This window comes from Pogona vitticeps, chromosome 4 (genome assembly GCF_051106095.1).
Source record: "Pogona vitticeps strain Pit_001003342236 chromosome 4, PviZW2.1, whole genome shotgun sequence".
NCBI lineage: Eukaryota > Metazoa > Chordata > Lepidosauria > Squamata > Agamidae > Pogona > Pogona vitticeps.
Genome location: NC_135786.1, coordinates 145,482,973 through 145,498,796, shown reverse-complemented (window position 1 = coordinate 145,498,796; position 15,824 = coordinate 145,482,973). Strand labels below are relative to the sequence as shown.

General features: G+C 40.7%; 1 protein-coding gene across 13 annotated transcripts in view; it reads left to right on the top strand.

The window, feature by feature from the left end:
* CDH18 (cadherin 18) overlaps nt 1-15,824 on the top strand; it is a 787,224-nt gene that overhangs the window by 643,017 nt on the left and 128,383 nt on the right. For all 13 annotated transcript variants that reach the window (XM_072998510.2, XM_078391717.1, XM_078391712.1 and 10 more), the window contains one exon: nt 10,250-10,369. In XM_072998510.2, the coding sequence (XP_072854611.2) occupies nt 10,250-10,369 (120 nt within the window). The remainder of the gene's footprint in view (nt 1-10,249; nt 10,370-15,824) is intronic.

Below are 15,824 nucleotides of genomic sequence, written 5' to 3'. Positions count from 1 at the left end.
CCGAAAGAGAGGACAGGAAACTTTCCATGAGTTTAAATCAAAAGTTTTCTGCACCCGGGTTAGGAGGCAATAGAGATGTAGCTATCACCATGGCCTAAATCATTTTGCTTATCTCTGTGTGGATGATAATTCCTCATTTCTCACAGCTTTAAAATTTATTTTAAACGATTTGTGCTCTGATCCTGAAACTTTTCCTGAAACCTTTGTACAGTGGCGCCTCGCTAGATGATGATAATCCATTCCACTGAAATCGCTGTTTAGCGAAATCATTGTCTAGCGAAAAGCATTTCCCCATTGGAATGCATTGAAACCTGCTTAATGCGTTCCAGTGGGGAAGAATCATCGTTGTCTAGCGAAGATCAGCCATAGGAGATCGCAAAAAGTCAATGTCTAGCAAAAAAACTCTCATGTGGGGTAACTGTCTAGCGAGGCACCACCTGCACACACACATGCACATGCACACAAACACAGAAAGCTAATGTGTTTTGGGACAATGGATTCCAATTAAAAAGAACAGGCTAGATTTTCCCTCCTTCCCTAGAATCCATGCTCAGGAAAGTTTTTGAATTATTCAACACATTGAAATGTATATGTTCTGGATTGTTTTTCTGGGGAACTAAACTCTTGGCTTGCATAAAATAAAATTTGTATCTTATTGACTAGCTTGCTTCTTCTCAATAGGTATTTGAGAATCTGAGACTTCCTTTGAGAATATATTCTTAGGTGTGTAGTTAGATGTATAGAAATTTCATACAGCTTGGCCTTATTTTCACTCCTTAGACTACCTGCTCAACATTGATCCATTTAGATTTTAACAGTGCAGGAAACGTATGGCAAGTCATGCATACAGATTTGCATCCTCAGCAGGCATTTTCTTTTTTTCCCCTCCTTTTTTTTGTTAAACTGCTTCATTAAACATTAAAGATTTCTCTGCAGAGATGAAGATGGACATTTCCCTCTTTTAATGTTTCCAGGAGTGTAGAACTCCGTAAAATGTCAATGGAGAAAAAAGTCTGAAATCCAGTAGAATGCTGCGGCTAAAGTAGGCCCATTGAATCAAAGAAACTTACAGAGGATTTGGCTTACTAGATTACTGCTGATTCACTCACATGCATGGAATATGGAAGTTACGGATCGGCGTGGGACATTTCCGGTCTGTCTCTGCCAAAAGAGTCTCCAGTCCAGCTTACTAGTGACATATTGAATTTGTACAGATATTTCAGAATTTCAATTCAGTTTTCTTTTTACAATTTATTCCAAATCACAAACCTTTTTCACGTTTGCTATAAGTTATTTATTTAATTTATATATTACCCATTTAGTGAGTTCACACTATTCTGGGTGGTGTTATAAAATGATAGGTTACCAAAAATAAATAAATAAATGGAAATGGGAGACCAAATGCAACCGATAGGTTCACTTCTCCCAGTTTACCTATTCTGTGTGTTTCTGCATAGAACTGTGATTTACAAAAAGTAGCAGCACTGCAGTGTATTTAAATGCTTATTTAAATGTTAATTTTTGTCCTCAGTATCTACATTTTAAAATATATTTTCTTTTGTTATGTATTTATACATGGGGCTTTTTTGTGTGTGAAAAAAACGATTGAGAGTTTCATTGCAATAGTTGTAAAATTGGACAACCAATGCTCAACTAAGTTCTGATCAACACATTAATGCAGGAAATACGTACTGATGGAGTCATTTTTTATTTAAATGTGTGGAATTCATCTTTCTCATTAATTGCTGAGTTTAGAATTGAGTGGAATAAAGAACTAGATTGTCTCCTGCTACATACGTAATCAATGGAAAGCTGTTTTTGCCTCTGTAGGTATTGCTTTTTGAGACTGACAACAGTGACTTTTAAAAGAGAAGCTGGCTAATTTAACCAGATGTAGGCAGTATAAAAGGGGCAGTGCCTCTCCAAAGCATTTGTATTGGATGTCAGAGTAAAAGATTTTTTTTCTTTTGTCTTCACCCCTTTTTTCGTCCCTTTTTTTTTCTTGTATTCTCAAAATCTGTTGCACTTTCACAACCCCTCAGAGTAGCTGCTTGAGAGGAGGGCTTCTCACTCTGCCTGTCCTATATCTTCTAATATGCCTTGAATAATCCATATAGAAAACCATTGGCTAGAATCCTATTACATGCACTGGTGTGAGTCAGACATCATATATAGAAGCCCTAAAGAGCCCTCTACATATGTAGAGCAGGGGTGTCCAACCTTTCACCTTCCCTGGGCCACATTAGAAGATGAAAATTTGGTTTGGGCTGCACATAAATTTGGTTTGGGCCGCATGGGAGGCAGCCCTAGCCATCCTCCACAGCCCCGCTCCAAGCGCGTTTACCAGCAGCTGCAATCTCAGACAGCAGAGGCTGCCAGCTTCGACTCCGACGGCATTATGGGGCTGGGAGGGGGTCGACCTATTGACGGGGATGGCGCAATGCAGTCACACAGGCCCCCTCTCCCCTCCTCTCCCCTCCCGCTCCTTCCTTCCCTCTCCCCCCGCTATCGTTGTGACGTGCCCCAGCTGCATTCCAGCCGCAAGTGCCGGCAGTGTAACTTGAAACTTTGGAATTTCTTTTAAAATAAAAAATTACTCTGGGCTGCATTATGAGCCGACCTGGGCCGCATGCGGCCCTCGGGCCGCAGGTTGGACAAGCCTGCTGTAGAGAATTGTCACTAGTTGAGAAGTTGGTCTTGCATTTCTCATCATACATCTACAACTTTACCTTCTTAACTAACTAGCAGCAGTTCACCACAGCTATGTATGCCATTTGACTTTAGTTAGCAGGTGTAAATAATAGGGTTCAGGCCAGTGTATTAAAAAAAAGCAGAGGTTTTGCCTTATAATTTAGTTATATAGATGCTCTTTAGGGCTTCAGGTGAGTAAGCACTAGAGATTCTGGAAGTAACTATTGAAATAAAGGGAAGCCATGTGGTCAATAAAAAATAAAATACAAATACAAAAATAGGTGATACCTTTATAGATCATTAAAAATAATCATACAATATACAAGCTTTCATAGATAAAACACCATTTCATCAGGCTAGTACCACTGTGAAGAACCTAAAGTCCAAAAGTTCATGGCAAGATAGATTTTGTCAGGAAAGTTACTTTTAGTTGTAAAGTCCAAAAGTTCTTGGTGAGATGGATACTGCATGAAGAAGAATGTCTGCTGTTTTAAGTTTACAGCTGAGACAGTTGTGGATTGAATATCATGCCACAGGTGTTCAAAGAAGCACAGGCTAGACACACACAGAAACCTCCCTATTTGGCCTTTCTTTGAAACTGACATGTTTCTGCTTCTGGGAGAAGGTGACACTGAAAACCTGAAGGTATTGTGGTGATAATTTAGTAAACTCACTAGGTTTAGCCAATTGGGGTTAGATTAAAGTCAAAATAATATTACCTAGTGGTTGCAGTCCTGAGTCACTGATGTTGAGAGTCCATGTTTCTTTTTGTTGGTACCTGGGGCAGGCTATTTCTTGGTATCCGTGTAATTCCGTTGAAATAAAGGGGAGCTGTGTGGTCAATGCAAAATAATAATTGCTAGAGAGGCCAGTCAATCTTTGTTCTAAAATGCTTTTATTGTTCTTCATCCTCATGACCTTCAATCAGCCCTCTTTCTTATTTGAAAGGAAAATAGCTTGTAGGATATGTCCCTCTGTGCCAAAGGAGTTTTCCCAGTCACCTTCCAGAGAGATCTCCTGCTTGCTCTAGCCATTTGTGGTGCTTCATTTGTAATCAATGTGACTGGCAGCTGGCCTTCCGACTGTGAAGAAAGTTGGATCATTCATTCTGGCATCATTAACTACTTTTTGTCCACCTTCCTTCCCAGAAATTTGTGCTTGTTGACCAGTTTTTGGTAGCAATAAGAATGAGGTTCTAAACCTGTATATAATATATGTTCTGGTCAATCCCATTTATTCAATACTCATCTGGTTTTAGGGGTCAAGGCTTCCCTTTCACAGAATGCATTTTCAATACCGCCTTCAGCCCTTGACCTCTCTATTTCAGAAATTAAGTGTGGAGTACCGAATATACAGTCTACAGCTTCTAAAAGCACATAGGGGGATAATTTGGAATGTTAATTGTACACTGAATAATTTAAGCTGCTGTGCACAAGGAGGGGAAAGTGCTTCTTTTAAAGATGTAGCACAAGGCTATCGAAAATTAGAGATGCTTTTGAACCCTTCTGAGAAATTTCAAAGGACACTCCTCTTCCCAGATAGTTTAGGATCCTACTGTTTTGTGCCTCAACATTCTGCATCAATAGATCACCCTGCATGAAAACTGTGAGGTTCAGGAGATGGCAGATGACCTCTCCAACAAAGAGGCAGAGACACTGGGAGTGTCACAATACAAAACATTGCTTAAGCCATGGCTGAGCACCAGCTCAACCACATTATACAGTGGTGCCCCACTTGACGGTTACCCCCTTGATGACGAATCCACTTTACGATGAGTTTTTTGCGATCGCTACTGAGATTGCAAAATGATGATTCCTATGGGGTTTTCTGCTTTACGACGATCGGTTCCCTGCTTCGGGAACTGATTTTTCGCTTAAAGATGGTTTTGAAACAGCTGATCAGCAGGTCACAAAATGGCCACCCGCTGTGCAAAATGGCTCCCCACTGTGTTTAGGACTGATTGTTCGCTTTGCAGGCACCAGAAAATGGCTGCACTATGGAGGATCTTCACTGGATGATGAGGTATTTCCCCCATTAGAACGCATTAACTGGTTTTTAATGCGCTCTAATGGGTTTTTTACTTTCGCTTGATGACGATTTCACTGTACAGTGATTTTGCTGGAACGCATTATTGTCGTCAAGCGGAGCACCACTGTACTTGGTTCTGTAGTCCCTTCTTACCCTGTCACCAGTGTCCTGATACAAATCACATTAGGAATTTGGATGTGTCTTGCTCAGAGATGGCAAGTCTCATGATAGGCACAGTGCCTCTCATTCTGCAGAGCTTCCACTTCGGCATTCTAGTCTTAATCCAGTTATTCTTCCCAATTAGAGTAGACCTATTGAATCATATATACATATTCTTGATCTACCATTCACCAGTTGATTTAATCAGTCTACTCTATTTGGGATTAGAAATTGGATCTAGATTTTGGACATTCTGGGAGTGATCCTGGTGAGTATAGAGGAGCAAGGGAGACGAGACAAAGTGTTTTCCAGACTGGTTCTCTGAAAGAGCGTAATTTGTGCTTTCTGATAAACATGTTAAGAATTAGAGGCAGGATTTTGCTGTCAATGGAATACCCTGTTCTTAGGACTGCACTTTCAAGAAAATTGCCAGCTGCAAATTTCCTCTTACATTACAAACTCTCAAGCACCTCCTCATCCTTAGTTTTTTGTAAGAGTGTGACTCTTGCAGCTTCTATAGGCAGAGCTTCTCAACAAACTATCCACCCATGGAGCAGTGAAGTGACTCCCCTCAAGCAGTGGGACCACAGGGGGTGTTCCCTTCTGCTTCCTAGCCAAAGCACATGTAGTGAAGCAGTCAATAGCCCTTTACAGTATTTTACTCCCTTATTTCTCTTTTCCCAGTCCCAAAGGTCTATCTGGGAGATTCAAGGTGACTTCTGGGGCTGGGAGTCCTGGAACAAGAAAAATCCTATGTCTAGTCTTCTTCTCTCTATATAACCTATGTCCACATAAGATTCACAGGAAACATCAGTCTTGATCACTTCTCCAAATGCCCCAATCTTTTTACCAACTGTAAACCTATAGTAAAATAACAAACATAGTTAATAATTAACTGATACCTTCTCCTGAATGTAGAATGGGAGACTCTAGTAGCTTGGCATGGAGGTCTGTACCATGGCTGTGGAATGAGGCAAAAAGCATAAGTGGCTCAAGATCAGTGTGTGTATGTGTGTGGGTGTGGGTGTGCTCCAACACAAAATAGGGGGTATTGAACCCTTCGCTGCTTAGTCCACAAGCGACCATCAGTAATCAAATTGTTTGATATTCAAAATCATTCCAGATGAATTTAAAAACAATCTGATTTGTTTAAAAATGCATTCAAAAAACAGTAGTACAGTGGTGCCTCGCATAGCGAGGTTAATCCGTTCCGGATTAACCCTCGCTTTGTGAAAACATCGCTGAATGGGACGGGGAAAGCCATTGATTCCAATAGGCTCCAAAACTCACCGTTCAGCAAAGTTTTCCTATAGCCGGCAGCCATTTTCGCGTCCTCGGTAAGCGAGGGGAGGGCACGAAAACGCTGCGCGCAGCCATTTTGGGGCTTCCGGCAGCCATTTTGGAGCCGCCGAACAGCTGATCTGCGGCTTCGTTTTGCGAAGATCGGTAAGCAAAACGCTTACCGATCTTTGCAAAGCGATTTTCGGCCATAGGGGCCATCGGTATGCGATCGTATTTGCGATCGCTAGAACATCCTCGCTATGCGGATTCGTCATTCTACGGTGCGCTCGTTAAACGAGGCACCACTGTACTACAATCAGGAAAACTAGCATTGAGAGTGCCTTTACTGCTAGCAGAGGCAGGGCACTTATCTTACATGCTTCAGGAAGAGTGAACATAAAATCAGTGGCCTTCAATACTTTGGGTAGATTGATGCTATGGATTTAACAGACTCTTTCCAGCTAATTCCGCTGGCCCCTTTACTTTGGACTTGGACTAAGATTTCTAGATCTTTGTCTTGAAACTGACATAGAGGCTTAATCTGCATCAAGATATTGGCAGAGGTGGACTAAAGGTCAGTCCTGATTATCCACTCAGGGAGGAAGGATGGAAGACAGAAAGCTTAGGGCCAGGTTGCAGTAAGTATTAAATGTACAACTTTAACCCCTGATTTTCCAGTGCTCAGGTAAATCAAAATAGAGCCTATTTAGAGCAAGAAATATGAAGAATACCCATGAAATTATTTGCCCTTGTTGATTTGGGCTGCCTCAATCCAACAAGGCACCTTGGTCAGTAATTTACAGGTTCTGTGATGTTTCTTTCTTACAGGTGAGAGAGAAAGAATGAAAGCCTTATCAGGGCATAATTTGTTCAAAATGTCTCTGCACATGACTCATGTCCTTCCCTTTAAGAAGCAATACATTCATACAGCATGCATAGAAAGGCTGATGGATTCTTCTAAAGGATACAGACCACTCCTCAGATGTGTTGAGTCATCAAAAGTTCACACAGTAAAGCAGCTTTATTTGTGTTATTTGCACTAAGCATTACCTGGACTGAAGTGGTTTGCAGATTTTTCTTAATTTGGTCTGAATATTCCCTTGTGTCCGACTATAGTACAGGGCTTTGAATACTCTCACTCTGCCTATACAAAGCCTGTAATTATCCCCTTCCCACTCTCCATTGCCACAGAAGGAAAGAGTACATAAATATCTTGAGAGTCAAGGGAACATCCAAGATGCCGTTTCCCTTTCAGGATCTTGGGCTTGTCTGTTTGCTTAGAGGAAGGTTTCCAAACTATCTCTTGGTTCCTAAGATAATGACCCACAAAATGACCTCAACTTTACCCTGACTTAATCTGAGCCAAACCATTTCTAATCAGGGGGTGAAAATAGTTCTCTTTATTTCAAGCTCCATCTTTGTGGAATGGGCTCCCATTGGGGAGTTGTCAGGCTCTTTCCTTGACTACATTGAATTGCTGGATAGCTCAGTGGTTGGGGCACCTGGCTGCAGAGTCAGAGATTGGGAGTTGATTCCCCACGGGGCCTCCTTAACAAGGGCTGGACTCGATGATCCATAAGGTCCCTTCCAGCTCTGCATTTTGAAGATTTAAAAGGATGCTAAAGAGAGAGCTTTACTGTATAAGGAAGCATTCAGACACATCCTTCCCTGAGATTATGGTGGGATTTGGTTTTTCTCTGTCCCTACTGACATCGTTAGTGTTTGGGGGTATTTCATAGCTTTTCATTTTAAAAAAACTTTCACTCTGTTTATTTTCCGGAGTGTTTGAGATTGTGGGTGATGGGGTGGGCTACAATTAGTGTTAACCACCCATAGTAGTGCACGCCACTTAATCAGGCAGTATACAAATGTATGAAATAAGCAAAATAAAAATAAGTCAGTAAAAGAAGAACACGAGCGTTGGAGTATGGTATACATTTGTTAATCACAAATTGAGGTCCCATGTTTGTTTAAACAGTTTTAATCTCTTAGATTTCAAATTAATTTGTGTGCACAGGGTTGAAATATATGTTCATTACATGTCCTGAGAGACAATTATGTACACTCATTATTAATTTTGTAACACAGTCATTCCTTGTGAACTGATAATTGTGGGTGGTAGCAGGCTTGAATATTTTTTTTATGATAGTACTTTGCATGTATATAGTGGTTTTGAACATTTTGGTTTTTTTAATGTGCATTATTATGGTGGCCATAAATTTGGTGATCTACTCATGCATAAGCAAAATTGCACAAGTTGTGGCCATGAATTGCTGCTAATTAACATAGTGCTAGTGGTATTCCCAGTCACATGGCCGGTACACAACGAGAAAAATCATGGAGAGCTCATTAATTAGCAGCAATAATCAGCAGAAACTGTGAAGAGCAATGTAACTTTATAAACAGAATGATGATTATTGAGTGCAAATAAAGGAAGACCCCCCCATAATCATTAGTTGCAAGTTATTTAGTACAGTGGACCCTTGACCTACGGAATTAATCCATATTGGAACAGTTTCCATAGCTCAAAAAGTCTGTAGGTCGAAAATGCATTTCCCATAGAAATGCATTGAAAACCATTTAATCCGTAACTGGCCCACACACAAAAAAATAAAAATAAATAAAACTTACCTTTATGAAGCCTTCCAGGGGTCTCCCACCACCACCATTGCCGCTGCCCGAGGCCTCCGAGGGCTTCTTGGCCACTGCCGGAGGCCTCTTAGAGGTCCCTCACTGCCGCCATCGCTGCTGCTGGAAGACTCTCAGAGGTCCCCTGCCAACACAGGCTTTCCCAGGGTAGACCGGGCCTACCACGGGAGGGCTTCCCCTGGTAGGCCCGGTCTACTCCTTGGGAAAGCATGGTAGACTGGGCCTAACAGGGGAGGGCTTCCCCCAGTAGGCCCAGTCTACTCTCCAGGCTTTCCCGGGTAGTAAGTAGACCGGGTCTGCCGGGGGAAGCCCTCCAGTGGTAGGCCCGGTCCACCCTGGGAAAGCCTGCGAAAGCGGGGGAAACCTCCAAAGGCCTTCCCCGCCGCCATCTGAGGCCTCTCAGAGGTCCCCCGCCACTGCTGATAGTGCCTCTGAAGCTGGACTTCCCCCGCAGCCGCTGCTGTCTGAGTGTGCTGCACCTCCCAGCAGCAGCAGTTGGGGAAGTCCAAGAGTCCAAGCAGCGGCGGTGGAGGACCTCCACATGTCTTCCAAGGCTTCTCTGCCACCATGGGAGGCATCTCAGAGGTCCCCCCGATGCCAATCGTGCCTCCGAAGCACGATCGGTGGTGGCGGGGGACCTCCGAGATGCCTCCCATGGTGGCAGAGAAGCCCTGGAAGGCATCTGGAGGCATGATTGGCAGCCTACGGACTGGAAGGGGGAGGCGGGGAAACCACCAAATTTGAATTTGACGCTTTCCCTGCCTCCCCCTTCCGGTCCGTAGGTTGATTCTTCCAGCCAGAGAAGTCCGGACCTCGAAAAGTATGCACGTAGAGCCGTGTGTACGTCGAGGGTCCACTGTACACTAAATAGTAACAATAAATCTTTCATTAGTCATTAAATGCTTTTGCAAAAGAAACATCATTATACCATTGTTATACATTGCACATTCAAGATAACATCACTCGCCAGAATCCAGGGGTAGGCAGGCCTACAGAGGCATAAATTTAATGGGATAATTTCTAGTGGCAAATTGCTAGTATTTAATTAGTTGCCACTTGCATTCATACTCATGCTCCAGGTTGCAATGCTGGCATGTAACTAAAAATGCAAGTAGCAACTCATTAATTAATGGTAATTCAGGGCTTCAGTTTATGCCATTACACCAGCATAAATCTACTATAGGAAGCCAGCTATTAATTCCAACATATTAGTTCCAAGCTGTGGGCAAGGAAAAAAATTATGCCTCATTTCTGGAGGCAGTCAGATGTCCGTACTACTGAGCCACTGAACTAATGAAAGAGTTGATTCTGAACATCACTTATTATATGGTATAATACTATATGCTGAATTGTATTTAGTCTTAAGAAAAATGATTGGGTCTGCAGATTTTGCAAAATGTCAGTGTATGTCAACTAAGTGATAATTTACTGGCTATTACAGGTACCTCAGTTCTTCAGGTGACAGCTACAGATGCAGATGACCCCACCTATGGAAACAGTGCCCGGGTGGTGTATAGTATCCTTCAGGGACAGCCATATTTCTCTGTTGATCCTAAAACCGGTAGGTTCCTTTTTCTTACTATGCACAATAGATTACGGTCCTGTGGAAGTATCTACCCACTACGATTTTGGTACTATGTACTCATTAATAGTATCAACTGTGTGTGTTCATAATAGGATATTTTGTATCTCTTATGTAGTTAATGCTAAAGGTAAAATGACAGAAATGGTGTTCAGTTCTTATTAATGGATCATCTTGATTTTTTGCTGTTGTCTTCAGATGTTATAAGCTTTAGTTTTTCTGTGCCTTGAACTGATTTCTCTTTCTCCTTTTACATATCAGGAAATTGCTTTGTAATTTCACAAAACACTTAAGAGGTACTTGAATTTTATGTAGTGATGTTACAATGTTAATTTCAATTTCCCTGCATGTAAATAATGTATTTTTACTGTTGGTTCTTTATTCCAAGAGGTTCATTTTTTTCTTCCTTAGCAAAGACCTTTTTTGTGCATCTTCTTTATAAAGGTCTGTGCATACAAGCTGAAATTCTGCTTCTTTATATAATAAGTTGTACTAGAGTAGGCCTATTGAATCATTAGGGAGTTGGTGAATCAAATCTTCCATAAATTCAACTGATTCAAATGGGCTTACTCTGTTTGCGACTTACTATGCTAAAGTAAGATGCAACTAGAGTAGGCCCATATGAATAAATTAACTTATAGAGGAGTTATCTTATCAACTCCCCACTGTAGGACCTACTGTGCCAAGCAACAAGATTTCATCCGCAGAATGGTAACCAGTTAGTTAGTTGCATGGCTCTCTTCCTCAGTCTTAACTCTCACAACATCCCTGTGAAGCAAGTCAAGCTACAATACTGTGACTGACTCAGTGAGTCTTATGCCTAAGTGAAGAGTTGAACACAGGTCTTCTGATTTGCTTTAATTTCCCATGCAAGGAAAGTGATACTCAAGGTGTTGCAACAAAGGATTTTACTTTATATGGAGTTAGAAATGTCTGATGCTCATGCTGGATTCTAAAAATATGCTCGCAAGATTATATTACAAATATCCACTAGCTACTGGAGCACCACAAAGAATATCAGAAGATCAGTCTATGCTTTATAGACTACAGCAAAGCATTTGACTGTGTAGATCATTTAAAAAGTATGAGTTGTTCTAAAAGAAATGGATGTTCCTCACCATTTTATTGTCCTGATGTGTAACATGTATTGTGGACAGGAAACTACTGTTAAGACAGAATATAAAAGACAGAATGGTTTCCTATAGCCAAGGTGTCAGACGAGGGTGCATTTTATTCACTTATCTGTTCAGTCTTTACATGGAACGTATCATATGGAATGCCAGACTAGATTCAGATGAAGGAGGAGTGAAAATTGGTGGAAGAACCATCACTAATTTAGAGTAGGCAGATGACAACATGTTAATGGCAGAAAGCAGCAATGACTTGAAATGGATTTTAGTGAAAGAGAAAGAAGGAAGTGCCAAAGCAGGACTGCAGTTGAGTCCTTTTTAAGGAGAAATGCAGGATAAAATATTTTAAATAAATAAATAAATAAATAAATAAATAAATAAATAAATAAATAAATAAATAAATAAATAAATAAATAAATAAATAATATTATGCAGGCCAAAGTCATGATGACAGAAGAACTACACAGCTTTAATGTTAACAATGAAGAAACTGAAATAATGAAAATATTGTATAGCTTGATTCAATCATCAATTCAAATGAAGACTGCAGCCAAGAAATCAGAAGAAGATAGAAACTACGAAGAGCAGCAATGATGGAATTACAAGAGATAATCAAGTGTAAGGATGTGACACTGGAGACTAGGACAAAGAGCATCTTCATTCTTGTATTCCCAATCACCATGTATGGGTGTGAAAGCTGCAGATTTCTGACAAGGAAAAAAAATTATTTGAAATATGGTGTTGGAGAACAGATTTGTGGATATCCTGGATTGCCAGAAAAAAGAGTAGACCTTTGATCTAGATGGGCGGGGTATAAATAAAATAAAATAAATAAAATTGAAATAAAGAAAGAAACAAGTGGGTCTCAGAGCAAACCAAGCCTGAACTATCCCTGTCAACAAAAATGATGAAAATGAGGTTGTCTTACTTTGGGCATGAGAAGGCAAGATTCTCTGGAAAAGACAATAATGCTGGAAAAGGTTGAAGGGAGAAGGAAAAGAGGAAGATCAAATATGAGATGGATTTATATTCGCGAAGGCTTTCACGGCTGGGATCTAATGGTTGTTGTGGGTTTTTTGGGCTCTTTGGCCGTGTTCTGAAGGTTGCTCTTCCTAATGTTTTGCCAGTCTCTGTGGCCGGCATCTTCAGAGGACAGCACAGAGTGAAACGTTAGGAAGAACAACCTTCAGAACACGGCCAAAGAGCCCGAAAAACCCACAACAACCATGAGATGGATTGACTCCCTAAAGCAATGGTCCCCAACCTTGGGCCTCCAGATGTTCTTGGAATACATCTTCCAGAAGCCCTCACCACCACCTCTACTGACCAGGATTTCTGGCAGTTGAAGTCCAAGAACATCTGGAGGCCCAAGGTTGGGGACCACTGCCCTAGAGGAAGCCACAGGCTTGAGTTTCCAGGAGCTGAGAAGGGCTGTTGAAACAGGACATTTTGCAGGTCTCTCATTCATGGAGTCACTGTAACTAAGAGGCACGCAGCAAAATCTGGGGATTTCTAATCCAATATTCTGACCTCTCTACCACACTAGCCCTGAATTAGTGTCGTTTATCTGGGCACCAATTTATCTGAAGAAATATACAGTGGGGTCTTGACTTGAGAACTTAATCCGTATTGGAAGGTGGTTCTCAAGTCAAAAAGTCTGTAAGTCAAGTCTCCATTGACCTACAGTGCATTGAAAACCGATTAATCCCATAACAGGCCGTTTTTGTTCCATTTTGGTTTTTTTCTGGTCTGTAAGTCAAATCTCAGTCTGCAAGTCAAACCTAAATTTTGCGGCCAGAGAAGTCTGTAACTCAAAAAGTCTGTAAGTCAAGCCGTCTGTAAGTCAAGGGTCCACTGTACTTGCAATGTGCTTGAGGATTCCTCTTTATATGCATAGGCCACTAACCTGCTCTGCATAGAACTCTCAGCTTATTTCAGAGTTATTGGGATATGCTTTCAGTATTTATCCTTCTGGACTTTATAAGCACCTTGATTTGAGATTATACTAGCTAATGTATTGGAAAAAATGTTATATTACATTTGATGTGAGCTGCAGTTATGCATTCCTAGCATATACATGATTGAGAATTGGTTTGTTTGTTGTTTTGGCCCATGTATGAAGAAGTTAAAGCTAAGGGAGACGGAGCTCTCTTTGAATTTCAAAAATCTGGAAAGAACAATTGGTTAGTGTTGGACAGATAATCACCCCAACCCAGAAAATTCCCTCCCAGTCACTCAAACTACAGACAGCATGCCAAGAGCCTACCAATTAACAGTGGGTACTCTCCCTTCCTTCTCCCACTCAGCTTGTCCTAGGCACAAACATCAAGGCCTTATTTTCTAGAAGAGTGACAGAAACCGTGACCCCTAGTTTCCCAGTATCTTGACAGCAGTTTACCTCATCCATGTTTGCGCTGAAAATTGTAGGTAAATAGAAAACCTCAAACCATATCGGTTTATTCAGAAAGAGAGCAGAAACAAGTTAAATTGTAATGCAACTTTCACTTCTCATTTTCTTCAGAAAATTGGCTGCTTGGTATGTGGTATGGACAACGCAATAGAGACATATTTATTGTTTATTCTTGTATGTGTCATTTTTGTGCCTTCCAATCTAGTTCTGCAGGCCCTGGCCTCTTAAACATCAAAAACCCACTGGTTTTTTTGCAGGGTTAGAAAGATTGTTATATGTGAACATTTAAAAACAAAGACACAACAAACACATGCGCTCTTGTTGAACTATCACAATTATGTCTGAAAAACTGTTCTTTTCATGACTGATGAACTCTAGTAGCTACATTTCTGAGAAGTACACTTCAGTATTTTATAACAAAGAAATATAAAGCATTAATCAACAGGCTTCCCTGCTTATTTAGATGGAGAGTACTCCCAACTTGAGATCAATATAGCTTTCCTTTGAACAGCAGAAACTTGCCTGCTGTTTGATTATGGCCATTTTATACTGTTAAAAATGTTGTATTTATCTTTTTTGTTCTGAAATATGAAATTGTATCATCAAAATAACACTAGGCTTGCAGCTCCATTAGTCAGTAAAATATTGCTTTTCAGCACAAATGAATATAACTGTTATTTTAGATAGGAGAAATGAATTGTTCTGAAATTATATGTCGCAAGTATATGAAACATGTTCCCATTAAATGATTCTCTAGAGCAAGTTTGTGCGTAACATAATGGACCATTGTATTTATGTGTATATATGTGTAACCATGGATTCTACTGGTATATACTGAAATATTCAGGCATTATGATTGTAATTTGCTAAACATGCTGCCTGCTTCTTCCATTACCACTTTTGTTGCCTTGTCTGTGTGGAGTAAACTTTGTGAAGAGGAGGACCTACAGTACCTTTAGAGGCCTTCTACACAGCTTTACATTCTTCATTTGCATCTCTGTTGGGTTTCTCAACTCAACAGGATACCTTGAAAAGAAATTTTCATTCACTTTGAGGTATCTCCCTTCCAGGCCAAAGCACGATTTTTTCTCTCATCAAATTCCCCATAGTTTATGCAGTCTCTTTCTGCACAAAATGGTAGCAGGTAACCTTTGAAAAGCAAAATACACATTCACACAGAGCGAGAGTATAACAACTGGCTGATCCTTAAAACTGCATGAACTATCCTGTGCTTCCGATCCATAAAAGTCCATGCTACAAAGCAGAAGATACCATCATCTTAAATAGTTTGGGTTACTTGAATAATTGTGCTTAATTTGGGCCAAAATCATTCTCACCAAATTCCATTCTCATCTTCTTGTTGTGACTACCAGAAAATACCTTGTCCTCTCAAGAGGTGAGGAGAGTAATTTTGTGGCTCCTTGTTCTTGCATGATTTATATCTCAGCTTTAACCCCTGAATTTCCAGAAGAGACCACAGTCCAGCATCTAGAGGTCCACATCACCCCCACAATTGCATTTAACAAAAACCCTGTGGGAACGTGTTATTTTTGTGATCTGAGATAGATAGATAGATAGATAGATAGATAGATAGATAGAGAGAGAGAGAGAGAGAGAGAGAGAGAGGAGGTTGCCCTTATTATCATCTGCACAGGGACATCACTCCTTCTAGTCATCCTCTCTTGGGTAGAGGCAATTCTGCTGTATTTCCACAATGTGAACTTTTACCCTTTCCCATTGTAGGCAGGTAGAGTCACCTGTGCTCTGGGAATATACACCTTGATGATTGGTTAAAAAAAACCCATAACATTTTAGTTCTGCTGTAAAATAATAATTCTTATCTCGTTGTAGTGTGTTGCTGAAATTTGTGGGGCTAATTTCTGACTCAGGATTC